Source organism: Mycteria americana, chromosome 4 (assembly GCF_035582795.1).
Source record: "Mycteria americana isolate JAX WOST 10 ecotype Jacksonville Zoo and Gardens chromosome 4, USCA_MyAme_1.0, whole genome shotgun sequence".
NCBI lineage: Eukaryota > Metazoa > Chordata > Aves > Ciconiiformes > Ciconiidae > Mycteria > Mycteria americana.
In genome coordinates, this window is record NC_134368.1 from 38,052,260 (window position 1) to 38,079,410 (window position 27,151).

The following is a 27,151-nucleotide window of genomic DNA, read 5'->3' on the forward strand; positions in this document are numbered from 1 at the left end:
GGGTTGGGATAAGAACAGTTTAATAATTGGAACAAAATAATAATAATAATAATTTGTAATGAGAAGGAAAATAACAAGAGAGTGAGAGAGGAAGAAAACCCAGGAAAAAGACAAGTGATGCAACCACTCACCACCCACCGACTGACGCCCAGCCAGTCCAGAGCAGCGATCACTGCCCCCCAGCCAGCTCCCCCCGGTTTCTATACTGAGCATGACGGCATATGGGATGGAATAGCCCTTTGGCCAGTTTGGGTCCGCTGTCCTGGCTGTGCCCCCTCCCAGCTTCTTGTGCACCTGGCAGAGCATGGGAAGCTGAAAAGTCCTTGACTAGTGTAAGCACTGCTCAGCAACAACTAAAACACCAAGGTGTTATCAACATTAGTCTCATGCTAAATCCAAAACATAGAACTATACCAGCTACTAGGAAGAAAATTTACTCTATCCCAGCTGAAACCAGGACAAAAGAAAAGCTAAGTAACTGTCTAGTAGTCTAGGTTTGCTTTATTTTGTCTTGTAAGAAAAAGATGGACAAAAATGACTTTTAATGATTCTTTCAATTTATATGGGAACTACATGTAACTTTATTCCACCTTTGTGGGGAAACTCCCCAGGTTAAAAATATTTCTGCACCCTGCTGTCAGTGATGTTCCTGTGGGTTATGGTTCGTGTAACCAGACATACGGGTCAGATAGAGAAGTTCACTTGTGCTCCTTGAGGGATATAATGCCCCTTTTTTCCCTCTGCCACAATAGCAGCAAATTCTGTGATCGTTGTCCTGCAGAGAAGTGATAATTAGGTAAAGAGAAAGCATGATAATATGATGTAGCATAAAAGGTTTTCACATGAATACAGATGCACTACTCCCAGCCACTGAACCTGTACTTTATGAAAATCATCATGCTCTTGGTGCCAGGAGCACTTTCCTAATCTCATGCCATCTGTGCATCTGGCAGAATATTACAGGAAACTCATTTGTACATCCCCTTGGGAGTGTATCCTTCCTATTAAAAAAAAAATACCCATTTTTAGATCATATCTTACAGTAGAAGATACTAGATTTCAAGCAGACTACTGTAGAGAGAATTCTTTTTTTTTTTTTTTTTCCATTTTATTTCTTGGGCTAGAGTTCTTATTTTCCCAAAATGGCAAAATGCAGATACCAACATACCAATATACCAACAAGATGGTGCTGTTCACAATATTTCCAACTTCAGGAAAGATTTTAATGATTTTTTTTTTTTTTTGTCCTAAAGTATATGGTGAACGGGAACATAACTATGACAATCATGATGGTAATGGTGTGAAAGAAGAGATGTTTATTTTTTCACATTAATTCTCTTACGGAATGATAGCATGCACGCTGCATTGAACCCTGACAGTGGGAAGGTAAGATCACCACAAGAGAGATCACCACTCTTTCATCTGTTTAGAGATAATTGTATATATAATAAGTTAGGATCTTTTAGCATGGACAAGACATCTGCATAAGGATATTAGAGGTATATACCAAAAAGAATAGTTTTGACACAGTGAGTTAGGAAGAATAGTGAACGTCACATAAGAACTAGGGACTAGTAGATAAAATGATCTAGCAGTGAGTTTATAATTACAGGGGATAAAATGATGCAAGGCAAATTAAACTGTGGAGGTTGTTGTTGTAAGGTGCTTTGGATGCAGCAAGTGTGTGCTGTACGGGCAAATGCATAGGGTAAAGGTCCATCAAAGGCTACTAAACATGATGATGTAAACTTAAAGTCCAGGCTCAGGGATCTTTACACTGTAGGATGGGAACAATGTCAATCTATCCTTACCATGTTGTTATATTCTTTTCCTGCTGGGCTAGGTAAACTTTTGGCTTGGCCTGGCCTAGTACTGCCATTCTTGTATTAGTGAATGTAGCTTTGCAAATGTATACCAAGCTCAGTAACGTGTATGTCTGCATTGTCTTTATACATTCCTTTAACTCATGCAGTTGCTATCTTTTGTCTACATGGGATTTTGTACAAAATAATGCAAAGACTTGAGTGTATTATGGGATAGACACTTTCCCAGTATCTCTTGCTGGGTACTATGTAAAAGAAAAAGTAGACTCTTGAGGCTGACCAAAGAATTCAAAGCAGATGTCTGCTCAAGTGAACACAGGTTATCTTTATATTGGGAAACACAAACTGTAATCCTCTTCACAATTATTTTCATGCACTCGGAACCTAAGCCTCTTCACTGTCTTTCATTTGGGATAAAGCATTCTCTGTTTAAATGTTTGAATCCATGGCATGGAGGTAGCCCTTACCTCTATGCAAGTGTGTTTAGAAAGTGTGTGATACTTTGCAGAAGATACTTGGTACCTTTCCAATATGCAGTCATCCTCAATTAGTTAAAACAGAAATAACTATCACATAACTATTGCAGAGGCACGATATTAGAAGTCTTCAGCAGTTGTCTCTCTCTGGGTTGATATTGAACATGAGCAGGCATTATCTCAATCTACTGATGCAGAATTAATCAGAACTCCCGCAGCCTCGCTCATCTCGGCTATACCGTATTTTGCAATACATCATGCATTAGATGCGATAGTGCATTCTGTGCGTCATCCTTTTCACCTCTGCAGGCGGTATTTGACATCTGGGGATCCTGCTGGGTGGCCGCAATCGGTGGGAGGGCGAGGGGAAAGTGAAGGGAGGAAACTGCGGTTCCTCCTTCCCTCCCTGCACCCAACCCTTCCTCAGGAGCAGCCACAGGCATCTCTACTTGACTCCCTCCTCACTGCCCCCCTGAAGGAACCTGAATAGATAGAGGCCTTTTACCTTTTTTTGATGTAAAGTAGGGAAGGTGAGAGGGAGCAGAGAGAAGGGGTGGGGATGAATATGACAGAAGACGACAGTAAGGTGTATATCTAAGTTTTAACTAATACCGACAAATGTTAATGGTTTAATTTGTTAATGACAGGATGTCATGAACTCATTAAACTATAAGCTTGCTTAGATTTCAGTTGGGGGGGATATTTAAATCCTGGTTAAATCCTGGGAGGGAAGAAAAGCTGCTCTTTTTTTTTGGTAGCCAAAAAATCTGCAACGTTAGAGAGAACAGTTGCTTGCTAGGAAAGACCTTCCCTTTCTGCATCTCCTAGCTCCCTGCACCTTAAAAGGTAAAACAGTAAAACAGTTTAACCCACTAGAATCTGAAGAACAATCATATTTCAAATGACTACCTTAAATTTGTTCAGCTCCTTTTCTCCCTTCCCCACAAATCTCAATTATGGCAGATGAGCAAAACACCACAGGTGCCCCTCACTTCCTGCGCTTGTCAGAAGTTCTCACGGCTCATTTCACACTCTGGCTAGTTTGATGTTAAAAGGTATGTGCAGTCTTCTAATTTATGGTTAACAAGTCCATATTATCTTTGTAATCCCTATTGTCATGCAACAACAATTCCCCATGTAGGTTCAGCTGGGTACTACAAATAATTTCTCATAAGTTTATTGATAATAAGAAACATGTCTTAAGGAATGAGAGAAAGCTTATTATAATAATTGTTTGCAGGTGTTAAATGAAGAGCATTATAGAAATATATATGTGTAACACTCTATTAAACCCAAATCTCATAATAAGGGATGGATAATGATAAAGAAGCCTACACATTTCACAGCTCAGAAATTAATTTCTTGGACTTCCATCATTCAAGGAAATCACATTCCAATCACTGCTCAAGTGACATGAGTTTTCATACTTACAGTAATCTCCTGTATTGACAGTACATCAAAAATAGTTCCCTGAAGAATAAGGCTAATTTTCTAACCCAGTCAACCCTCACTTTGAAGTCTGGATTGTGGGATGGTGATGGAAAAGTTTCTGCAAAGGTTGAGTACTGAGCCTTAAAGCATTCTTTATTCTTCCAGTATAATGATGGCAAATCTACCCTCTCTCATTTCAATCTTTTGAATAAGTCCCTAAAGCAGAAATAGGCAGTTTCACCTTGCTGTGCTTAACTCTTTCAGTGCCTTTCCCTTCTAGATCTTATCCAACTGCCATTAATCCTACATGACGTCTTATTTCAAGCTTTTGATTAATCTTGCAGAAGTGAAACTGTTAGCAAGGTCTTTCACTCCCAGAAGTACATTTCTTTTGCATACATAAAAGGCTCTTGTTAAAGTTGCTTAACGAATTACATCCAATGTTTGAAGAGGGGAGGTATGCAGGGTTGGGCAGTCCTTGCAATACTGAAAAGCTGGGAATACGCCCATTTGAGGAGGGAAGGTCCTATTCAGAGGCCCAGCGATGGCTGTGCCTTTTTCCCATGTGAGAAGGTTCTGCAGCCCCTTCCTGGCTCTTCTGAAGGTGCTGAGGTGGCATGTGCTCACTGAGTCCTCACCTTCCACTGCTGCCCTCACGCATTTTGTAGCTCTGCCCTGCTCTGCACGCCGGCCCTGGTGCACCAGCCGTGCACAATCATCAGCAGTGGCTGCACTGCTGGGGTGTTCTCTGCCTGCGTCGGAGGGTGGATCAGAAGAGGTGATATGGCCTTCGTGCTGATTTGCTTTGTCTCTGCTGGACTGTCCCCTTCTGCTGTAGCTTCTCCACAAAATACTCAGTTGTTTTGTGACTTCTTTGCTCTAGCAGCATCCTAGCATTCACTGAGGGGCACTATCTTCAGATGCAATACAGAAACAAATAATGCAGTCTTATAAATTGTCACCACTAAATACTGAGTTAGATGTTTTATGAAAGTGTAATGACACCATGAGCTAACTGTGTGTGTGTATTTAAAAGTTGCTCTCTTTTCCCCTTCCAAAATGGAAATTGTCATTATTTTCATCACCGGTGTACCCCTCTCCACACTGCCTCTCCTCCCTGCTTTTGCAATGGCCTCTAAGTATCCATAATTAAGGGTTGCTGCTATTAGTGGATCAGACTAGGCTTCAAGCAGGCGTATAACAACCAGTGCCACTCATACACTGGAGTAAGAAGTATTTGTGGATGTTGTGTCAGTTTGATTCACTGGACTTCTCACGTGAGCACTACATCTACTCTTCCAGCTCTGTATGAGGCCTCATCTAACTTGGTACTGTTATTTCAATGGGGGAAACAAGGAGGAAATCGAACAGAAGAACCATAATAACTTTAGGATTAAATAAAACTCAGATCAGTCCACTTAATTAGCAGGCCAGAATGTACCTGCTGTCACTCTGTTGCAAAGTTTATGACTCTCAGTGGTTGGAGACACACAGATAATTATTCAGGGAGAAGTCAACCTCTCTCTACTGTGGTGCTCTCTGAAGCACCCTGAAACTTTAGGATCTACCAATACAAAGAATTATTTTTGTCAAAGTTCACTTAAATGCAGACTAGATTAAGTCATTATGATTAGCAGTATGGGTTGTGTTCTTTGCTTGATGTTTCTGTTGGTTTCAGTGAAGGGCACATTGGATATGCAAAACCAAAAGATGCTCCAGCGTCACAGAGAAATGGGTTCTTAGCTGGGTAAGAAAATGCTAACTCCCACAACTTCCAGTTCAAGCAATAAGGTGGAAAGCAGAAGACTGCCAAGCTGAATGAATTAACTAACTCGCTTGTTGTAAGATGCTGAAGACGCTACCTTGTCAGCTTCTGACAGCAGCTATGTTTTACTGGCTGTAACTAAGATTCAGTTACAGAAAATCTATACGCTGGCTCTTATTTCCATCTTTTGCATATGTATCTATAAGATGGGAATCTAAAGAGAAGAGACACCTGTGAATGATTCATGAAAATACTAGATATTTAAATGAACATCAAAAAATATTTAGGGAACTCCATGACTATCTTCAGATGAGCAAAAATTATGGTAGTGTCTGGGGAACATTATTGAGGACAATTGTACTTCTCAGATGAGCACACTTCTGGTCCGCTGGAGGACAATAAGCAAGCCCACAACATGAGCATGCTTATGCCTTACGAAGGAACTGAAAGTATAGGAAAGAGTCAGTCTCTTATAATACACTGACTGCTTTTGTGAGATTAAATTGCCTAATCAGCTCCCAAAGTGCTGCACCTGGTATTTCTTTCCGCTTATGCTGAACATAAAACATTTGGATAATTGTGTGGGCTGCAGAGCTGTGTAAAGACAACAATTCCCCAATACCCTTTGCAGGAGGTAAAGTATTAGTGTATCTATCTCTGGCCATGGAGGTTCCCAGAAGAGTTAGCGTAGGGCTAAAGCTTTTAAAGAAAATATGTATTACTTGCAATAAGATTTGGAATCCTTGTGTTCAGCCTGAAATGGTTTTATGGGGAGTAAAAATTTAATGCACTTACCTGCATAAAATGATATGCATGCTGACCACCCCCATTCTGCTTTAGTCTAGTCAAAATCACTTTGCAAAATGATGCTTGGAGTTAGTTCGAATGAATGATGTGATCTCCAACGCTTTAAACAGGATTACTGAAATGGTAGGAACATGACCATGACCTGTGCTATATTCTTCACAGGCGTTGTCTGTAATGAGAGGTATGAAACCTCAGCGTCTCACAGAACTGGCTGCTGCAATAGCCAAATGGCAACAGCAGCAAGTGTAAGATGTACCAATCTGTGTGCCTATGGCAAGTGCCTGGCTTCGGGGGGCTGATGCTCCGGACAGTCTCTGCTGGCTCCTGCACAAGGCAGGCACTGGCAAAGTGACCAGAAGTCTGTCTCTCTCTTCTCTGCAGCTCAGTTCCTCATATGCTGAGATTATTCTAGCTCCTTATGCCTGTGTAGGATGGTATCCCTGAATGTTACATACTTTACAGGCTTTAAAGGCTATAGGGGGAAAAAAAATTTAAAAAATGCTCTAAACCCAGTCAAACCCCCCTCTAAATTCATCCTTGCCTTCCTTACCTGAAAGCACCCTGGTCAGTGATAGCTGTACCCACTCTTCCTTTTCTTCTTGACAAGCTTGTGCTAGACAAGCACAGTCCTGGCTGCAGAGGCTGGCAAGGCGAGCAGGGGACGGAGAAGGGGCAGAGCTGTCCTGGAGCAGCTCACTTGTGCGCGGGCCCCGTGGCACTGGCTGGGGAGGTCCCTGGCAGGCAGCTTCCCTGCCCCACCAGCCTGGGGGCAGTGGCATCTCTACTGAAACCCCGTGAGATGGCCTGTTGTTTCAGGCTCTGCAGGTGTCGCCAGATGTTTTTTATCATTGCAAGGAAACAGTGCACCCTGGGTTTAAGTTTCAAATTACCCTGAGCGATAGGGCAGAAACTAATGGGAGCACAATTCTAGCCCTTAGGCTTTGCAGTAACTCTGACATGTTACCTTCTGTGTAGGCACAAGTCTACCAAAATAAAATTATTCTGGGAATGAGACATTTTTAGATGTGAGAGAAAGAAAGACATAACGGCGGGGAGGAAAAGCGTGAAAGAAGGACGAGGGAGATAGGACTAAGGCAGTTACTGACCCGAGAATTTACATATCTCAGTTCAGCTGGAAGATCTTTTTTTGTTTATGGGTTTGCTGAGCTTTTCATAAGATTAGTAAGCTCCAAGTAAAGGCATTTCAGACCTCATAACTATCCTGGCGACAAGGCAAGTCTTACCCCCCCCTCCCCTGGAAGAACAAGGATTCTTTTATAACCTTGCACAGGATAGTATAAGGAAGCTTTGCTTCTCTAAGTTAGTGCATGGTTAATAGTAAGTTGCAGAACTTAATGGGCAGATCTTACTGATGCAGCAGTCTGAATGCTTCTGATTGCTAAAATTTAAAGGCTGGCATACTGCTCCAGCTGTGGTCAACGTTAGCAAGATGAAGGGACTTCACATGCCTGATCTTGTGCTCTCACACTGTATTGACTGTTAGAATTAAGAGCAGAGAAGAAAATGTTAAATGTTCACAGACAAGAGAAGCACAACAGGCTTCCAGTGATAGTCTGGCAGGAACCATGATTTTAAAGTCAAATAAGCATGTAGCCCCTGAATGAGCAGAAGCACTCCTGAAGCGTAGCTGTTTATCTGAAAAATTATTCAAATGGCATTATGGAGTTTCTCGTTGAATGTCGTGATGATTTCCAGAACTAGGATTCTTGCTCTGAACAGAGAAAGGGGAGAGAAACGACACTGCCAAATCTGAAAATACAGTCTGGAGTTTGAATGAATGCAGGGTTGGTCTTTTTTCTTCTTATTTTGCCTACTGGATGGCCAAAGTTAGAGCCTTGCTTGCATCAGTTTGTTCCCAGTGTTGTCAGTAATACCCATGGTGATTCCTGCTCTTGTGCGTGGTAGTTTTTTGACCAGGTGTAAGCCGTTGGACTGGGTTGGTACACAAGCAAAAGGGAAACAGAACATCATTCCTTGTGTTGGCTCTTCACAGCTTGTGACAGGAAAAACACAAGGGTTAGAAATTAAGACTCAATACAGAAATGAGGAAGAAAAGATCCTCTCACAGTGAAATTTCTTAATGATACCCTTCAGGATTTTGGAAAACTTCAGTGTTATGTTTTTCCCTCACATGATAACCCATTTTGAGCAACTGAGAATTAAAATATGCAGATGAGTACATTATCGCATCTAGGAAATGAAGTCAAGAAAGAGTGGGAAACACCTCTGGGTCGGACACGAGTGCACAAGTTCACACTGCTCAGCTCCCTCCCGTACAGGCTGTGCTGTTACATCTGCGGAGGCGAACAGCAGACGTGTTCTCCTTGCTGACCCTGTAGACAAGCACAAGTGTAGCTGACATGAGAGCAGGAAAAAAGCAGGGTTTCCTAATGGGGTAATGGCATAATGGTATCTTGTTTTGATCAGAAAGGTACTAGGCATTCCTGGCCCTGGGAGCATTGAGTGCCAAATGTTGTTAGACACTAAGTGTATACTCTCTGTGCCATCTGGGACATGGGCTCTAGGAAAGGGGACACTGAGCTGGTGTAAGCTGCTACCGTGGCGTTGCTGAAGTCCTGGGGCAGGTAAAGTTTACGCTGGCTGATGATCTGCTGGGTTCATTATGGTGGAGGGATGTCTAGGATTTCATTTTCTACGGTACTTTCACCATACCCGTCTCCTTTTCCTCTTAAGAGTCAGTCAAAACAAAGCCCATTTTAAAAGAAATGAATGTAGAAAATGTGAAACGTAAGGATCTTTTACAAAGCATCTTTTACAGTGCTGGGGACATAAAACAGGGCAGTGGAAGATAAGCCATTATGTATGTTGAGGAAGTCTAAGAATAAAGATTATAGGCAAACAGTCTACCTTTCTTTACAAGGCCTTGATTTACATCCCTGAAATCTCAAATTTAGCGATTACAATGAAGTCCTGTTGCACACAGAGCTGACTTTTTATCACCACTTAAAATCTAATTAATCCGTATTGAAGCACAAAGATTTCTGTTGTGTTTTAGGGTGAGGGGTCATAGAGCCCTCTTTGTTCATCCTCAGGCTTGTAATCATCAGGCATTGGGATATAATTTTACCAAGCAAATTGGAAGGTAACAGATCAAATCCTTATCGGAAAGCCTAACTCGTGGTTTAGTGAAGTCCTTCGTCCTTTATGTGAAACTTTATATTCGTGAGGAACAAAAAAGTGTTTCAGAGCCTACAAAGGGTTAATAGCAAGGGCTTATATTTGGGGCAGCAGAGCACTAAACTCATCATAGCTTCCACCATCCCTCAAGGTAGCAGTTGTTACAGAACTGCTGGGGAGACCTTCCTCCTCAGGCTTTTAGGACTCGGCTCTCACAATGGCCTTGGTCTATCGACCAGTGATGCAATTAAGTGGCATACTGTTCTCTCTGTTGGGATGGGTCCTATCCTGTCTCACGACCTATTTACCCCAGTGGAAAAATCTTAACTTGGAACTGAATGAACTGGAGATCTGGACCATGGGACTCTGGCAAGCTTGTGTTGTCCAGGAAGAAGGGGGAATGCAGTGCAAGGACTTCGATTCTTTCCTGGCTTTGCCTCCAGAGCTCAGGATTTCTAGGATTTTGATGTTTTTTTCCAACGGATCGGGGCTTTTGGGCCTCTTGCTCTCGGGATTTGGGTTGGACTGTTTGAAAATTGGTGAAAGACAACAGGAACAAAAGAAACGGCTGTTGCTGTCTGGAGGAATGCTCTTCTGGATATCGGGGATTACAGCTATTGTCCCAGTTTCTTGGGTTGCCCATTCCACAGTCCAGGAATTTTGGGATGAGAATATACCAGATATTGTTCCCAGGTGGGATTTTGGGGAAGCGTTATTTGTTGGCTGGCTTGCTGGGTTTTGTCTTATATTAGGAGGATCCCTACTTAATTGCACAATCTGTTCAACTGAAGTCCATCCATCGTCGGTCCATTACGCAGTTGCAGAACAGCAACATCAGTGTCAACACTTGGAAACTGAAACTAGGCCTTAAAATGGAAGGTTTTAAGTAGTACAGAAAGACTGCCCTATCTTTTTCAAACCCTAGTGCGAGCCAGAAGCTTGTTCCAGTAGTAATTCAAAGGAGTCTTTGTTACCTCGCTGACTTCCTAAACTTATGTCTGTTTTCCCCATAACTGCTATTGGAAGGTGGTGTGTTTTCTCACCTGCAGAACTGTTTAAAACTTTGTTTCACAGCAGAATGCTGAAGTTTTCATAGACTGCGCAGAAAAGGTGCTTTTGCTTTCTCAACTGCACTGTAAAATCCTGAAAATGAATATGCATGTTCCCTTACAGCTTGGCTTTTAACCAAAATATGCTTCCTTTTCGTATGTAACAAATTAAAGGAGCCTCAAAGCTTGACTCCCTGTTGCAATTTTTCCACTTGCCTAACGCAGTGACGTACAAACTTGAGAGTTTTCACATCCTAAACAGTCTAAATACACGCATTGCATCAAATTGTTTTTCTGTGTACTTGGCAACTGTTATGCTAAGAAAACTGTAGATTTCTGAAACTCTAGCAAGCCTTGCAGATCTCGTTTTGTGCATGGGGTGTTACAGGGCGGGTGCTTCGTACCCAGTAAGTTGTGTTTTCCCAGTCTAGCATGTTAAGCTGCCCATACAAGTTATTTGAAGCATTTCTTGCACCTGCATACTTTGTGCACCAAAACCAGGCTGAGAAATGCTGCTTTAAAAATACTTACAATATCTTCTGATACAGGTATTGAGGCATGATGCATCCTATCAAAGGCTCCTTAAGCTCCACTCACTTACAGCAACATGTTGTTCTGAACATGTAACCTTTGACTTTAAGCAAATGATATTTAACTGGCCACAAAGCAGACAGCTTCATTTCCTGTAAGTAGAAGTGTATCAATGTGGCATTAAAACTTAATTTAAAAACAAACTGTGGGATGCCAAAACTAGCAGACCTGCTGTAATGCTTTAGCAGATTGATGGAAAGCGAAGTATATGCTTTTCTTAAAAAAACCCAAAAAGCAAAAACCAAAAAAACCACCAAACACAAAACCAAAACTAATGAAAGGTGAGCCCAGCTGTGGCCACACCCTTCAGCTACTGGTTTACCACACTACATCTCAATCCCCCAAACACTACACACAGCAGGAGGGGAGGAGTATTTCATACTTTATACAGCATTGTTTTAACTTTTGCTTATGTTCAGTATGACCAAAAAATTGAGCAGAACAGCGTCCGCAAAAGCAAGCAGTTAGGCGCTTCTGTGACTGCTAAAAATGAACTTGGTCCACAGACACAGGCTACAGTTAGTTGGATTTGTGTTGTCTGTACTAGGATGGATTTTAACTGGTACCTGTAACTATTTACCAGACTGGAAAAATCTCAACTTAGACTTAAACGTTCTGGAGCTTTGGACCATGGGACTCTGGCAAACCTGTATAGTCCAAGATGTAGGAGGAACACAGTGTAAAAATTTTGATTCGTTCCTAGCTTTGCCTCTAGAATTCAAGATTTCCAGGATTTTAGTATCTACATCAAATGGACTAGGACTGCTGAGCCTTGTGATCTCTGGTCTTGGTTTGGACTGCCTAAGGATGGAGGATACAGAGCAGAAGCTAAAGAAACAGCTGTTACTACTTGGAGGAATACTCCTGTGGATGTCTGGAGTTCTGGCCTTAGTCCCTGTTTCTTGGGTTGCCCATACAATAATCCAGGAATTTTGGGATGAAGACATCCCAGAGATTGTGCCCAGATGGGAAATAGGGGATGCACTGTTCAGTGGTTGGTTTGGTGGATTTTTTACAATTCTAGGAGGATCTCTACTCGTCTCCACAAGCTGTTTATCATCTGACCATCAATTACCAGAGCAGTATGCAATGGCAGATATGCAAGACACCCATCAACATCTGGAAATTGGAAACAGAAGACTTTAAAAAGGGTAGATATCAGGTTTTTGGGTTTCTCACTCTTGCATTACAGTAAGAAAGGTCTACTGAACAGACAGGTTACTGTTTACAAGATTGGGGGGAGGGATTGTTTCTTACTAAGTAGTTCCTTTAATCACTACTTAGCTTCAATTTTAATTACTTTAATTGATGAGCTATGGAGATGATCTAAGTCACCACTGTATTTCTCAAAAATCTGATCAACTGCAGATTTTGTTTTTGTAGTTGTGGGGGGTTTTTTGTTGTTTTGTGGGTTTTTTTTTTGATAAGTGAGTATAAAATTTTTAATCTGTAGGCATGCATGGAGAGTTGACCATCTTTTAAATGGCAGAACTCCTATTGGGGCTGCTTTAAACAGTGTCTTTTTTAAAAAAATAATATTAGTTTAAGTACTGAAACAGTTTGTAGTGCCAGTTCAACATGCATTACAAAAACCTAATACAGTACAACCTTGAATGAAGTTCCCTGGACCTATATCACTTACACTAGTGTAAACTAAATGTTCTCAGACGTAGTGTCACATAATACAAGATTCTCCATCGTGTGTGTGTGTGAATATACAGCTGAATGTATCCCCTGCACAATCTCTCTCTCTAAGGAAAGCCAGTATTTCTGGATAATAATGAGATGTTGTCCAGTGCAGAGCTGACTGTGTTCATTGCTATTGCAGTTTTTACTTAATGAATATAAAGAACTAACTTCGAGTATATGAATCGCTTTCTATACAACTTATCCTAAGACTTGTCAGTGATTGATGTGAGCTTTCTATAAATTGCAATTATTTTACATTGACAAAGCTGTAGCAGCCATCTGTTTCTACAAAGAGCATATAAAGGCACAGAACAGCAATAAAAGAATTAAATAAAACACTGGTCTGGAAAAGAGCTTTGTTAAAAAAATGTATTTTCCAATCACTGAAACACATGGAAAGTGCAGAGACAAGTTAATCTATGTGATGTATTTCCATACTCTTACAGACAAAATTAGAACAGAAACACATTCAGAATATAACCTGATTAAATATTTAGTTCAGTCCTGAGCATTTGATATTTAATACAGTATAAACATAGCAATAGTAAAAAAAAAAAAAAAATCTTAAAATTTGATTTGTGTTCTATTACCATTTCTGCTAAACTTTGCTCATTTGGCTAAATATTCTTGTACCAGTAATATTTAGATTCTGATATATGCAATTGCAGTGACATTGGTACCTCAAAATAGAACTAATTACATTCATTATACCCTGCTGTGCAGAGTAAATTCCACTTCAAGAATAATATTTATAATTTTAAACTGATGGGGGGTTATTTGTATGTATTATTTTAGCTTATACTCACACTTGAAACACTCAATAGAAATCTGAATTAGTTAAAAAACCCCAAAACTCCAAACCCAGAATTGTTAAAAGCTGCCTATAAATATGTTCAACTTTGCCAGTTTGGAAAATGAGGAGCATGAATATGTTTAAGTCTTTCATTTTTAAATGAGTTTTGCAAGCTAAAGCCAGTAATACTTTAATTTTGACCTCACCTCATGCTTAAAAATCAGATGATAATACTTTTATTGAAAATTATTCAACACATGAGGAGAAACAGCTAATCTGGCAAGAATTTAGACAGCTCTAAATAGTTTTCACAATAGCATCCTTAATGCCAAATATTTTTATGGCCAGAACTGAACTATATTAAACAGAACATAAATAAGACTGTAAATAAATAAAAGAAAAATCATAAAGTACACCTCTAAACATCATTCTACAAACAACTTATATAATCAAAATTGAGAAGTTGAAACTGTCAACCTTCATTTCACCTCTACATTAAATAATTCCAGATTTGTTTTTTTAAAATTGACCTTCCAAACATGAATGTTATCTCAACCCCAAGAAACAAAAAACAAATGGGGCATTCATAAAGATGACTGATGTTCAATCAGTCATCTTGCCCAAAATAGCATGTTTGGCTATACATTTAAGTGAACTGATGTATTTGTGCATAAGAAAACCCTTGGGTGTTACACAGACCTCTCATCACAGAATTGTCACTTTGAATTTGAGACAGCTGCTACCATAGTGTGGTTATATTTGCTTCCATTTTCTCACCAAGTAATTATAGCCTTTTTGAAAGATGAAGTCCATGCATATATGCCTTCTTGTTTGGGGAAGAAAATGTTAGCCAGTGAATTGAATACATCTGAGTGCAACATATTAAGTAGAAAATGAAATAATTCTGTTAGCTGCAATGTCCACCTACTTACACAGTACCCACAGAAGACAGGACCCCGACTGCTTTACCAAGACAGGGCTGCTTAAACACCTACATCAAGTGTTCTGGACTTCTTACAGGATGAATCCAAGTTGATGCTTCTTCCTAGCAGACTGCTTCATCTAAGACACATTTGAAACATGCCATTCACATCTATTTACTAAACCTGTGCACCCTCAGCTGCATACAGGGTCAATAGTATATTTTTAAAAATGTTATTTATTGTACTGAAATATGTGAAGGCTTCTAATCAGGAAGTTTTCTTTTTCAGAAAGGGTTTACCTTACCAACAAGAATTCTGATATTTGAGTTAGTATATATACAGATTTTTCTCCTGGTACAAATACTTTAATGAAAACATCTTCATGTTTGTAAACCTAACAAACACTTTTATGTATTCCTAGCTGGCAGTAAGACAGCCTCTAGGACAAAAGATTAACATAGAGAAACTCTCATCTTTAAGTGTACAGTGGATATAACTATTCTGATTTCAATGTTGGTATTATGAATTTGATCAGCTTCCAGTTCAGAAAGCAGCTGCCCCTTTTGGTAGTCTCATAGTAAGTTTTTAGGGTTACTTGTCTGCCTTGCCTTTCTCACTCTCCCGCAGATGCAAGAAACCTTTTAGTGCAGGTTAAAGTACTGTACATTCACAAAACTAAACTCTGAAGTCTGTCTCTTCCTACAAAGTATTAAAAAACAAAACCAGAAGAAATTTGTTTTCAGAAACAAAATTCTAATGTGGGTGATGAATCTAATTAGCAGCTGTTGTGAGGCAGCCTTGATGTTTTGGAAAGGAGCTTACGCTTGTGGTTAACTTTAAACTATAAAAGTCACACTCTTGTACAAAAATATTGCATGGCAAAACAGCCATCTTCACAGTCTGCTCACATGAAAATAGTGAAAAGATAAACAATCTTCTGTTGAACGTAATATTTCTCAACACAGTGCGGTTCAACAGGATACATGCTTAGTACTGCCTTTGTTCCTTTGTTCCATCTTTACAAAATAAAAACACATGCAATACATACAAACTGTACAAAATCAGCATCAGTATACCAAAATTAATCTACTTTGGTTTTCCGGTAGTTGGTTTTTTTTGCCATTTTTTAAGCACACAACAATTCAATTCACTATATTTTACAAATAAACATATCAATAGTGAATGTAAAATAGAAGATCTTTAAAAGCAGGTCACTGGAACTACAAAGTTCATCTGAAAAGAGATGAGCAAGTGGAAAAACACTTCAATGAAAATGCATAATTATACATCGTCAGCTGGAAGGGCTGGTATACTGATCTTTGCTCTTGTGAAGTATGCTATCTTCTCCCTGAAATCAGAAAAGAAAACAAGTTATTATTTTACTATTTATGGCATGACTCCAATGTCATCTGCTGTACAGTTGCTAATGTTACAGCATAGTTCTTGAAAATACAGGCTTGGAAAATATACAGTGAGGAAAATACACAGTGAATTTATTTACAACAAATGTGGTTGCCAGAGCATTCTGATATAATTCCCTTCTTAGGCAGAGTTACGTAAAAAGCAGCTCCAGTTTTGAAAAAGGGAAAAGAAATCAATATTTCATTAATAAGTCCAATGATGAGACTGGAATATTGATCTGGTCACTAAATTTCCTATGAAGATATTTCAGTGGGGGGATATAAAGGCAAAATAAACCATTTTATTCTGACTTGGGAAAAGGCAGGGGGGATTGCGTCTGGGCAAGACTCAGAGAAGCAGAATTGTCAACCCATTCTCTAGTTGCTTCCCTTGTGCTGTTACCATTTCTGTCTCCTACGAACTGAGAGATTACTGAAGCATAACAAGTTTACACAAGCTTGTCTGCCAGCAGCCTAGAAAGCAGATGATGAGTATTGGGGGCTTAAAAATTAAAGCTCAGAAGAGTCATTCTTCTTGAGAGCTTCAAAAATGCCTTTGTGTGATTAGTTTTTGAGGCCACAGGACTGTAACAAGTCCAACTAGCAGGGTGAGTACAATTCAGCCTTAGGAGGTAACTATTTGTCCAGTCGACTAAACCATGCTTTCCACCGGCAAAGCTTGAGTTCCCATCAGAAACAGTAGCTCAGAGCAAAATCAACCATGTAAACTGAATTCCTTGCCTAATTGTGTGATGATTAGAAGATAAAGGAGAATGGAGCCTTACGATACCCTTCTTGCAGGGGAATGATGTCTTGAGCACTATTACATGTTCCTGTAAATTTGTGCAGCAGTCTGTGATGACCGATAAATGACCAGCACTGATCAAAACTCTTCCTCAAGTCTTGTGCAGAAAGTGAAAACTGTTTGAAGATGCTGTGAATTTCATACTGAAGGTAAACAGCTCAGCTGTGACGCTTCTTTGCTGAGGAACCCCTTTCCTTTCTCTCTTGCTTTGATTCTGCATCACTTACAGTTGTGATTTGCAATGTGTGCCTCACAGGCCCTTATTTGCTTATGGGCTTCTCAAACTGCTCACAATAGACTGGGTTAAAAAAGGAAAAAAAAATCCTCACACATATTAGCAGCTAACTTAAATTTCCTATACAGGAATTCAGAAATCAAACTTTAAAAACCTGTATTAGTGACAAAACTAATTTAGGTTAAGTTAGCTTGCAGTACTGCTTCTATGTGGAAGACTAAGCATTGTAATTTTCAGTCAACAGTTTTATATTTATTTTTATATAGCAGTGTGGCCTTTGGGCTGCTAGCTTGCCACGTACTGTCCAGCCTTTTAGGAATTTAGACCAGTTAGAATTAAGGTTTAAGATAGAAAGTGTTCATTCTGGCTTATGCTAAGCAAGAACACTTGATTAATTGCTTCATGTAATTGGTTGCTGTTCCCACAACCAAGAGGAGGAGGGAAACAAAAAGGAGGAGGGATGCAAGATCCCTCTTGAATAATAAGTCTTGAGCAAGGCACAAGTAGTGGTTAATCAGTTTCCTGGTGAGATGTATACTGTTCTCCTTCTCCTTGAGGGGTGATTTGCTTCAGGCACCTGCCATCACCAGAAAAGATCCCATTACCTAAAGCCCACTGCCAATCCACTGTGGGTGAGGTGAGCCATGGCAATGGCTGCACATGCGCTTGCCCACAGCAGATGCCACACAGCGCTCTGAAACTTTTCACTCTGCTTCCTCGCCACCACCACAGCTCAGCTGACATACTGCCGCTTCTGCCACACGAGCAAGTTACCGAGGCCCGGTCCTTTGAAACTCCAACTTGGAGCTATGTTAGAAATGTATGATGTTTCTTGCAATTCAAAGGCATGTGGATTTTTGACTAATATTACAAGGCATCTCTGATGATATTTAGAAATAATTCATGTTACTTCACTACATTAAAAAGAGCATGAAAAGCAGAAGCGGCCATACCTGAATGACTGCACCTGCAGTGGCACTTTCTGGCTCTGCTCCCGTAACCGGCATACATCCTTAGAAGCTTTCCTCATCAATTTCTCAGCACTTAAACCTTGTTTCTGTTCTTCTTTTGACTGTTCAGCCTGTAAATGGGAAACATAACTATATTTTGCTAATAATGAACAACTACTCATTTCAAAGAAATGACAAATTCTCCTGGGTCAAGCTAAACACTTGGCAGTGTTAGGTTACAGTTGGACTTGATGATCTTAAAGGTCTTTTCCAACCTATATGATTCTGTGAAAATCTCTGTACAACAGTCAGCAAGACAGAAGACTGACATCACAAGCCTAAGCCATAGGCACGAAATAAGATAACAGAGCTTTTCCTAAAAAATAAATAGAGCAAATCCCATGCCATCACAGGTGGCTACTAGGTATTATAAAGTTTGATGAGATATTTCTTAGGGCTATAGTTAGACAACACCTAAATTTGTATGAACAAATATTGTCTATCCAAATATCTTTTTAGAACTGGCAGACAGTGATTCTCTTCCCATGTAAAATACTTTTATTTCCTAATGAAAGCTCTCAGGAAAGTTGCCTATAGCTAATCTAAAATGACAGGCAAAAAAAATAGAGAAGGCGTGCTCTCAAAATACACTTTCAAGTTTTGTTGACCTCGTTAGCAACGTTAATATGCATGAGCTCTTGTGCTTTTATTCATGACACGACACCTGTTTTGCATGTGAGACTCACTTCTGTCGTTTGCATTGTAGCAGTGTAAAAGCCAAGGCAACTGAACAGAACACCAGTGGTAACAAGAGATCAAGGATCTTTCTTGACGTGAACGTTGTTGAGCAGCTACATACCCACCAGTAAGTTACAGTATTTCTGTACCTTGGTACTGCTGGCTCTATTACGTATGTCTTTACCAAGCACTGCCGCATCAACAGGACAATCACCGCTGTACTAGCCACCATTTTGGTGACAGACTGCTATTAAGAGCTGTGTTTTGGTTTTTAAAAAAACCTTCATTATCAAGGGTTTCTGAATGCTCAATAATTTGAACAGCAGCTCTTTTTAGGTGGGCAGTCACCTGGATTTCTTAGACAAATAGCCACTGTTCATATGTAGATGAGTCCCATAACACATATGTTATCACCCCCATCACGTGTGCAGTGCATGGCATGGGCAATGCCACCTTGTGTGTGCACTTAGGTTCATTTCTAGACTGCAGGGACTGTCAGACAAATGTTATTTACTGCATTTTGAATTTTGCCAGCCATCAAAATTTAATAGAAGCAGTTCACGTTCTTAAACAATTTTTAAAGTTCTTTAGAGGTTAATTTTTGATGCTTAACTTCAGGCACTCAGACTTCAAAATGCTGTTCTGTTACCTCAAATTAAAATACACACCCAAGCCAGAAACTGATCATCAAAGTCAGTTTGTAACTTAGGAGTTGACATCTCTGGTTCTAAATTCAACCCAGCAGACTTCCAAACAAGAAAACCAACTCATTCAAAAAAGGTAGTCCATACTATTAGTTTCATACTGGGTATTCATAGAAATCTGTTCACAGGAGGACAGTGGTACCCTCTGTCTGTTCAAATGCACTCCAGTGTTTTATATGAAAGTGTTTTACATGAAAGAGCACCACCCTTTCAAAAACTCACTCAAAACCCAGACAGCTTCTACTGCTGTTAACTTCTTCAGTCCCCAACTCCAAAATAGCTATGATTTAAAAATGAAATTAACCTATAAATATCATTTTTGTTATTAGTTAGTGAACATAAATTTGCTATCTACAACTGGTAATATATTAATTAATTTTACATATGTCACTGGCCATATGTTTTATCAGCTCCCCTAGTTAATATTTATCATCAAAGCACTAAACATACAATATTTCAAAATTTTCTAATTTTATCTTTTCCCTAACTATACACAAGATTCTTGTGACTGCTGCATTTCAGGTTAACAGCATAGATGACTTCTTAGTTTTAATACTCTCTATTACCATGTACATTACCATGAAAAATGAAATATTTTTCATTTTTTTAATCCTTTTATTTTTTCAGGTTGCTCTCAGAGAGACTTTGGTTTCAGCCCAATGTCTCTTAAGAGTATGCATGTGATAAGGTATGTACATGACCACATTTATATTTACATCATGTTTCTTGAGTGGTTTATAAAGACAGTGAATCATCCATCTATGTAAAATACAGATAAGCACACTAATACACTGGTCATACATTCAGTAAGTGCCAAAAATCTGGCACTTATCTGCCAAAAATAAGTGCCAGACAGGAATCTCTGTATCTGTGCTTAGCTTAAGCGTGAGGTAAAGAAAAAACACTATCAAAATTAAAGCTGAAACACCAATTCCTGTCTGTTCTTCAGTGTTTTTTGTATAGAAGAAAAAAAGTGAATCTAAAGAAAAACTGTTAACTGTGCTAAACACCAAAACACTGAACAAGGACATATTTGTGGTATTAATGACACAATTACAGGTTACCTCCACATAGAAGATGTACTGAAAAGAAATAAAAAAGATCTTTACAGATATTCACAGGAATCTCTTTTGGACATACCCAAAGAAGAAGTACTTCAGAGGACACTAGGTGTCTGAAAACTTACTTGTATGAGGATTTAAGACTCAAACTTTGAAATACTGAACGATTTCTCACAAAAATGCAATCTAAACAAGAGAAAATGCTTCTGGTGCACAGCATCACCTACTGTTTTCTGATCTGCAGGTATTAGTGGGCTTTACATACTTGCTGTACTTAGGAAGGTGTGGTAGGAAGGGGAGGGAAGGTATGGAGTCTGTGTGTTTGGCTTCAAGCAGAGTAACTGCATGCTAGCAAGCAGCCACTGATTTTCAACATCCCCCACATCTGCTGTTTCATTTTTCACTTGAGACTCTCTCAATTTCTCTGGCACTTCCAGCTGCTGCATTAGTCTGCGCTATTATAATGCCTGCAGGATCTAAAAAATAATCTATGACAATGTTCTCTAGGCTGGTGTGTTTTGCTAACCCAAGAGGAAACACTGACAGCAGAGTACAGCATTCTCAGGGTTGTTTTGCTCCACAGGGGAAGGCTGCAATGATTTTAAGGGTGAAAATATTTCTAGAAACTTTGTAAATGCTCTTCAAAGAGGTGGAGTGGCTGCGATCATTGTTCTGACTTTTAGCTTGGAAAGAAGGACTTAAATGCTGTGCTGCAGCCTGCATATATTTTAGAGATGTATATTATTACCCTTATTCCTCATTGCAGTATGTGTCATGGTGTTGATCACTGACACCAGAGATATAAAATATGACAAACCTATCTGCTGCCTTGAAAGAGCCAGCTGAAATAAGAAGACACAAATGCAAAGGATTTATAACATTAAATGTTGCAGAGGCATACTCTACTCTAGTGGGAATAGCTTTAGAGTGGGAGTAGTTTTAAATTAAATAAAAATTAACATTTCTATCCTGCATCCAGCATTAGATATAAACCATGAACTTCTAAATAAATTTAGCTATGCTTCTTTTAAATAAGCCACTATTTTTATGGGTTAAAACTTAGAAAGATCAAATTCATACAATGAATTCACATGGTAAAAAACCACACAGTTACACTGTGTGATGTTTAAACGTTGTGCTGTCTTATCCCATTTTGCCTAAGGGTTTTTCAAAACACTTGTCAATGCTCAGCCCAAACTCTGCTAGTATTTTATAGCCATTTTAGAACTCCACTATCTATAGCAAACAGCAGATGCCAAGGAAAGAGAGACAGGGAGACAGAGAGGACAGAACAGGGCATAAACATAGAGCTGGGACAACATACTGGGAAAAAGTTTTGTTTCCTAAGCTATCAGATGGTCAAGGACTTCTTGAAGTAGGCGATATCATCATGGTTAATGACCTCTGATGGATTTTTCTTCCATGAATGTATCTAACTGCTTTTTGAACCTATGCAAACTTGCAGCACTCACAATGTTCTGTGCAAAACATTTTTACAGTTTCTAAATGTTGTGCTATGTTTGCTTGCATTTAAACTGCCACCTCTTCAATCCCCTACTTCCTGTATTATAAAAGACCATGATTAATTGCTCTCCTCCACCTCACTCATAATTTTATAGACTTCAGTTGTAGCTACTTAGCCACTCCTAACATGGAAGCTGTCTCCTCCTTCGACCATCCTTGTCAACCCTCTGCAGTTTTATTATCCTGTTTGAGAACTTTGGGAACCAGAACTGAACAATGTTTAAGTTACAGGCATAACATGTATTCATATCATAAAACAATGATTTGTTTTGTTCCATCTTCTTTTCTTAGTAATTCCTGTCTTATTTGCTTTTTGACATCTGCTGAGTGCAGTGATGTTTTTGCTGATGTTTCTGTTTCTTATATCCGGAGTATCTCATTCCTAACATCTAATTCAGAGCTCAGCTTTGTATATGTAAATACGAGGATCATCCCTTCCCTCCTCTACACAAGGCTATTTACTGACATTAAGCTTTTTCAAAAAACAAAACAAAAAAACCCCAAACAACTGTTGCTTACCTATTAGGAGGTCCTCTGCATCTTGTTAAAATCACTTTCCATTTTCACAACTCTGGTGTCATCAAAACACTCACCTCTATCAACTATAAATAGCTGAAGAGTACAAATCCCTCCTGGATGTCACTAGCAACCTCCTCTCATTGAAAACTGATGTACTGACTGATGTAGATGGGAAGGGGGCTCTAGAGGGCATCTACTCCAACCTCCTGCTCAGAGCACGTGAAGACCGAGCTGGGTACTCAGGGTCTTGTCCAGTTAGGTTCTCAGTATCTCCAGCTGCGGACGTTGGGCCCCTATTCCAGCGTATGATCACCCTCGCAATTTAAAAAAAACAACCTCCCCAAAACAGAACAAAAACCCCACAACATCCAACTTATTCACACATCTTGTTGGAATTTTCCATGTTCCAGCTTGTCACTGTTGCCGCTCACTCCTCCTATCCTGTTTCTTATCTTTTACCTACACGAGGGCATCCCACCTTACCTTATGGCAGTTTGGAGATAGTGAGTATATACTTGTATTGTTTTAGAGACAATCACATAAAGAACAGAATTTGGCTTTTCTTTGCCAAAACTAGAACAATTATGTCCTGCATAAGGAAATAAGCCACAGTGGAGGTACTGCCTTTCCCACATGCCCCTACCACTGTAAGTAACAGTCATTGCCTTTCTCTACCTGTTACAAAGATCTTTTGGCTACAAGTTCTGTGCAGACTGCAAATCAACTGATGCTGAAGGATAAAAAGCAGATACATGTCTGTAGAAGTATGGCTGGTATGTGAGAATTGTAAATTAACTTTTAAGTAAATGCTATTTCACTACACCAACCATAACTATTACTCCAAATAATAGAGTTTCTACTCTGAATTACTAAAGTATTTAGAGGGCACTAGAAAAATACTACCTCAGATTCTAGGTTTAAATGCTGTAGTATTGACTAATAAAGAAATAATGTTTACACTATGTGATTCAGAGGTGTAATCAGTCAAATGTGAGCTTCTCTAAAAATCTTTAACATGGTAGACCAAATTCTTTAACGAATTTATAGAAAAGGTAGGGATCTAAGTGTATTCATTCACACAATATCTGCATGCTGCTCATACCTGTTTTTCAGCTTGTTTCAAGAGCTTCTGGAATCGTTCATCCTCTAGCACACACAGGGGAAGGTCTGTCTCTCCTCTGCCTTTCATTTCCTCAAGCTTTTGTTTAAGATCCCGCAAGGCCTGAAGCTCATCATTCAGACGATTCTGTCTTGTGCGTGATGCCTGGAGGTCCAGCTCCAAGTCAAGGGAAGTGCGTATGGGGCACTCTTGCGTAGCTCTTCGCATGATTGGCTGGCAAACAGGCTGAATCATTTGGGAGACAGAAAATAAAAATTAGTATCTAGAGAGGCTAGTGTAGGGTTTGACATAATACAGTCAGAAAAGCTCAAATATTTTTTGTTTTTCTTTAGCAGAAAGCTGCTATGATGAGATCTAAGTCCAAAAATTCATCTATTCTGGAATTTTTCTTCAGTCACTAGCTAAAAATAAATGCACAAGTTTCTCCAACCAGGTGTACAATGATATATTTACAGGTTAAAAACAAAACCCCATTCTGATCCCCAGGACAGAATGGCTGTCAGACAGACAGAATGACTACACAGGCTTCCCCATAGATTTCAACTACATTATTTATTTTTATAAACATTCGCTTTTTCAAGGCCTAAGCAAACACATGAAGTTATGAACTCTGTAAACATGCATTTCTTTAGTGTATTTCACATTATTTACTGTCCTTTCACTGTGCATTTTTGCATGAATAAGTTGGGCAGGAGAAGCCATCCCAGACTATTCAGTACGTCTTTCTTACGCCAAACGTAATCCTGCTACCTGGTAACAACCTTCCGCAGAAGTGGTTTTTTAGTTACAATCAAGATTAAAATATAACTCTCTCAACTTCTGTAAGAATGAACTCCATGCAAGAGAAATACAATCTTACTCTCGTCCTTCAATCCTTTTGCTACTCAAATGCTCCTGGAGAAGAGTAAATCCCCTTTAAAAGGGCATCTGAATCCTTGACATTTCCACCAAATTTGCTCAAGATATATGTTGCTGGTGTTGACTTTTGTGCAGCGTAAGCCACCTTGAGTCACTTTGTAATATTTGGGTTCTTTAACCCAGATCCCTTTCACAGTAACAAGCTGAAGTTCAACAGTAAACGCCACAATGCTGAGCACCAGCGTCTTGCTGTTGGCTTCAACCACTAGAACAACTGAAGCTTTGCTGGTGGGAGAAGATGTAGGACTGAGACCACTGTCTTGAGATTTCAATCTGAAACTACAGGACTACATGTGGTACTTGCATTGCTTTTGCTGAAATACTTGAAATAAAGCATATGGTTTAAGTTGTTTGTTATTCCTTCTCTCCCCATACTTCGTTTTAAACCATGTCCAGGTAACATAGCACATACCCGTTTAACTCTTAGGCTCCGCCGTTCTGTGGCATTTCTCACAAAGAGAGACTTTTTGGCTAGTGTTGAGCTGTCGCTGTCACTTCGATTCAACTGTCAAAATGTACATAACAGAGGTATAAAGCATCTTCATATACAAATACATCTGTATTGATATAAGCAGTCAGAAAACCTCAGTGTTGACATACATGCAGGTCATTCTTAGTATAAGAACGTAAAGTAAAAACTTTTTCAACTAGAATAAGCATCTACTCTAAAATTCCTAAACCAAGACAACCATTCATATAATCATAGAATAGTTTGGGTTGGAAGGGACAATTGGTTTAAAGGCCATCTAGTCCAACCCCCCTGCAATAAGCAGGGACATCTTTAGCTAGATCAGGCTGCTCAGAGCCCTGTCCAACCTGACCTTGAATGTTTCCAGGGATGGGGGATCATTGATCTTACTGAATGAATAGTAAGTAGACTCTTTAGGAATGCAAGGAAGGTAACTATGCTTATTAAGTACTGCCAAATCACCGTCTGGCTTTTATATGACTGCAGATTATAAACTATGGATTTCATTTACCTGGGGCAGGCTTTTAACAAATTTACTGCAGGGAAGGTAAATTACTGTAGACGTGCACCTGCCCAACAAACGGTATTTTTGTATTATTATTATCATTTGTAACAAGTATAGGTGTGCCTACAGCTTCCTTCAGAAGCACTTCCTGCTTCTCAAAAATATGCACCACAGCTCAGCAGTAGTTTCTTCTTAATTATAGCATTAGTTCCACATACACCAGTGCAGACTGATTGTTAGATGCATCAGCATGTGTGGTGGTAACCTTCAAAGAAAACACAAGCATCTATCTGCAGGATATTTATTTCACCTCTTCAGAAAAGGACAGACAAAAAGAATCATTCTGCTAACATTTCAGTAACCAAAGCCAGGGCCCTAAAGCATGCTTACACAGGACTGACTGGGAGTTGGGGGTGAGAAGTACAACCTCTTGCAATATGAATACACCTCTCGAGACAGATCTGTCTTTTCACCATGGAGCCACTACTGGAAGCTCACCCCTGGATATGCACAGGTGGCTATCATCACTGATGTTCTTTAAGCACTTTTCAAGGGATATTTTCAAAGGCACCAACAGACTTTGGGTCTGTCCTTTAGGCCTCAAAAATCTTTGTGTTTCCTGTAACATCGTATGAGAGTAGGTGCTTTCTTAAAGCTAGGCCATCTCTTCTGAAAAGAGAGCAGCTGGCAGTTAGCCAGAGCATATCCAACAGATGCTTTCCTCTAGTATAGCACCAAGCAAGCGAGGCTGGATATGCTTGTGGTGCAAACTGGGGACTAGGACTGGAGAACTCTGAGTTGTTCGGCCCTCCCCGTGGATGCGGATGTGGCTACAGTGCCCACTCTTGAGCCTCAACAGTGGACTATAAGTATTTCTGAAGCTGCAAAAGATTCATCTGTGCAAACGTGGGTTTTTCCTAGGCTACTCTGCTTCCAGGAAATACTGTACACAATGAGAAAGAGAATGGTTTATTCGAGTGAAGTTTTTTTTAGATTCTGGCTTCTGGCAGCAGGTATGTAGCAATGTTCAAAGCTACAAAAGCCCAATACTTTTTCAGATGCAAAAACCTCAGGAGTTTAGACTAACTAAACTATCAGAGCAACTAGTGTTACTTCTGGTCGAAGACCTCCACAGGCAGTAAGCTAAGGCTACATTTTTTTGCCAATACAACTACTTTCCAGTGTACAGGAATTAAGATGAAGGCTAGGTTCTGAATTCATCCAATAATCAATCCAAATTATGTAAAGATTCTTACAAAATGATCTGATGTGTTTCATTCTGGAGGGTATATGGAAGAGTTATTTAAGTATGTAGATACTGATTATAGTTGGGGGGGTGTTTTTGTTTGGTTGGTTGGTTTTTTAAGCCAATGATAATCACAGAGTAGTGATCAACTTTAAAATGTTCCCAAATGATTCAGGCAACCACCCCTAACTGAACTGGAGAAGAATTAAAGCATAATTATATATTTTTAAAAAGTCATACTTGTGTGAGTAACCTGTAGAAACTAAAGATCAAAAACAAACTGCCTTTTCTAGGGTGTCTGTAATTAAAATCTATAGAGCTGGTAATCCATGCTTAAATCTTTAAACACATGATTTTCACAGTTAGCTTAGCAGCAACAGGGCTGATAATTTAAATCTTTTTTTTCCATGCTACCATAGATCTAGAGAGACTGGAGAACTTTGTTGCCAAA

General features: G+C 39.5%; 3 protein-coding genes and 1 long non-coding RNA gene across 7 annotated transcripts in view; 2 read left to right on the top strand and 2 right to left on the bottom strand.

The window, feature by feature from the left end:
- Positions 1 to 500: 500 nt before the first annotated feature.
- LOC142409120 (uncharacterized) lies at positions 501 to 7,529 on the bottom strand. The gene is made up of 4 exons (XR_012775509.1): positions 6,853 to 7,529; positions 6,559 to 6,724; positions 6,291 to 6,471; positions 501 to 775 (listed from the first exon to the last, which is right to left on the bottom strand). It is a non-coding gene; the product is annotated as an uncharacterized LOC142409120 (long non-coding RNA).
- An 82-nt stretch (positions 7,530 to 7,611) lies between these two features.
- WWC2 (WW and C2 domain containing 2) overlaps positions 7,612 to 27,151 on the bottom strand; it is a 111,814-nt gene continuing 92,274 nt past the window's right edge. For 2 of the 4 annotated variants that reach the window (XM_075500253.1, XM_075500251.1), the window contains 4 exons: positions 24,893 to 24,985; positions 23,545 to 23,787; positions 17,900 to 18,027; positions 13,153 to 15,854 (listed from right to left, as the gene is read on the bottom strand). In XM_075500253.1, coding sequence (XP_075356368.1) covers positions 15,788 to 15,854; positions 17,900 to 18,027; positions 23,545 to 23,787; positions 24,893 to 24,985 — 531 coding nt within the window. In that variant the 3' untranslated portion in view covers positions 13,153 to 15,787. Of the gene's footprint in view, positions 8,657 to 11,041; positions 11,194 to 13,152; positions 15,855 to 17,899; positions 18,028 to 23,544; positions 23,788 to 24,892; positions 25,038 to 27,151 lie in introns of those variants that run through there. The other 2 variants (XR_012775510.1, XR_012775511.1) reach the window with 2 other exon arrangements.
- Positions 9,679 to 10,332, top strand: LOC142409122 (claudin-22-like). The gene has a single exon (XM_075500254.1). It carries the CDS (start codon positions 9,679 to 9,681, stop codon positions 10,330 to 10,332), a length of 654 nt encoding a protein of 217 aa, XP_075356369.1.
- On the top strand, positions 11,591 to 12,247 carry LOC142408652 (claudin-22-like). Its single transcript, XM_075499232.1, has one exon. It carries the CDS (start codon positions 11,591 to 11,593, stop codon positions 12,245 to 12,247), a length of 657 nt encoding a protein of 218 aa, XP_075355347.1.

What these genes read in the sequence shown, in the direction of transcription:
- LOC142409122 (XM_075500254.1), top strand. Translation starts at nt 9,679, where the DNA reads ATGGCCTTGGTCTATCGACCAGTGATGCAATTAAGTGGCATACTGTTC.
- LOC142408652 (XM_075499232.1), top strand. Translation starts at nt 11,591, where the DNA reads ATGAACTTGGTCCACAGACACAGGCTACAGTTAGTTGGATTTGTGTTG.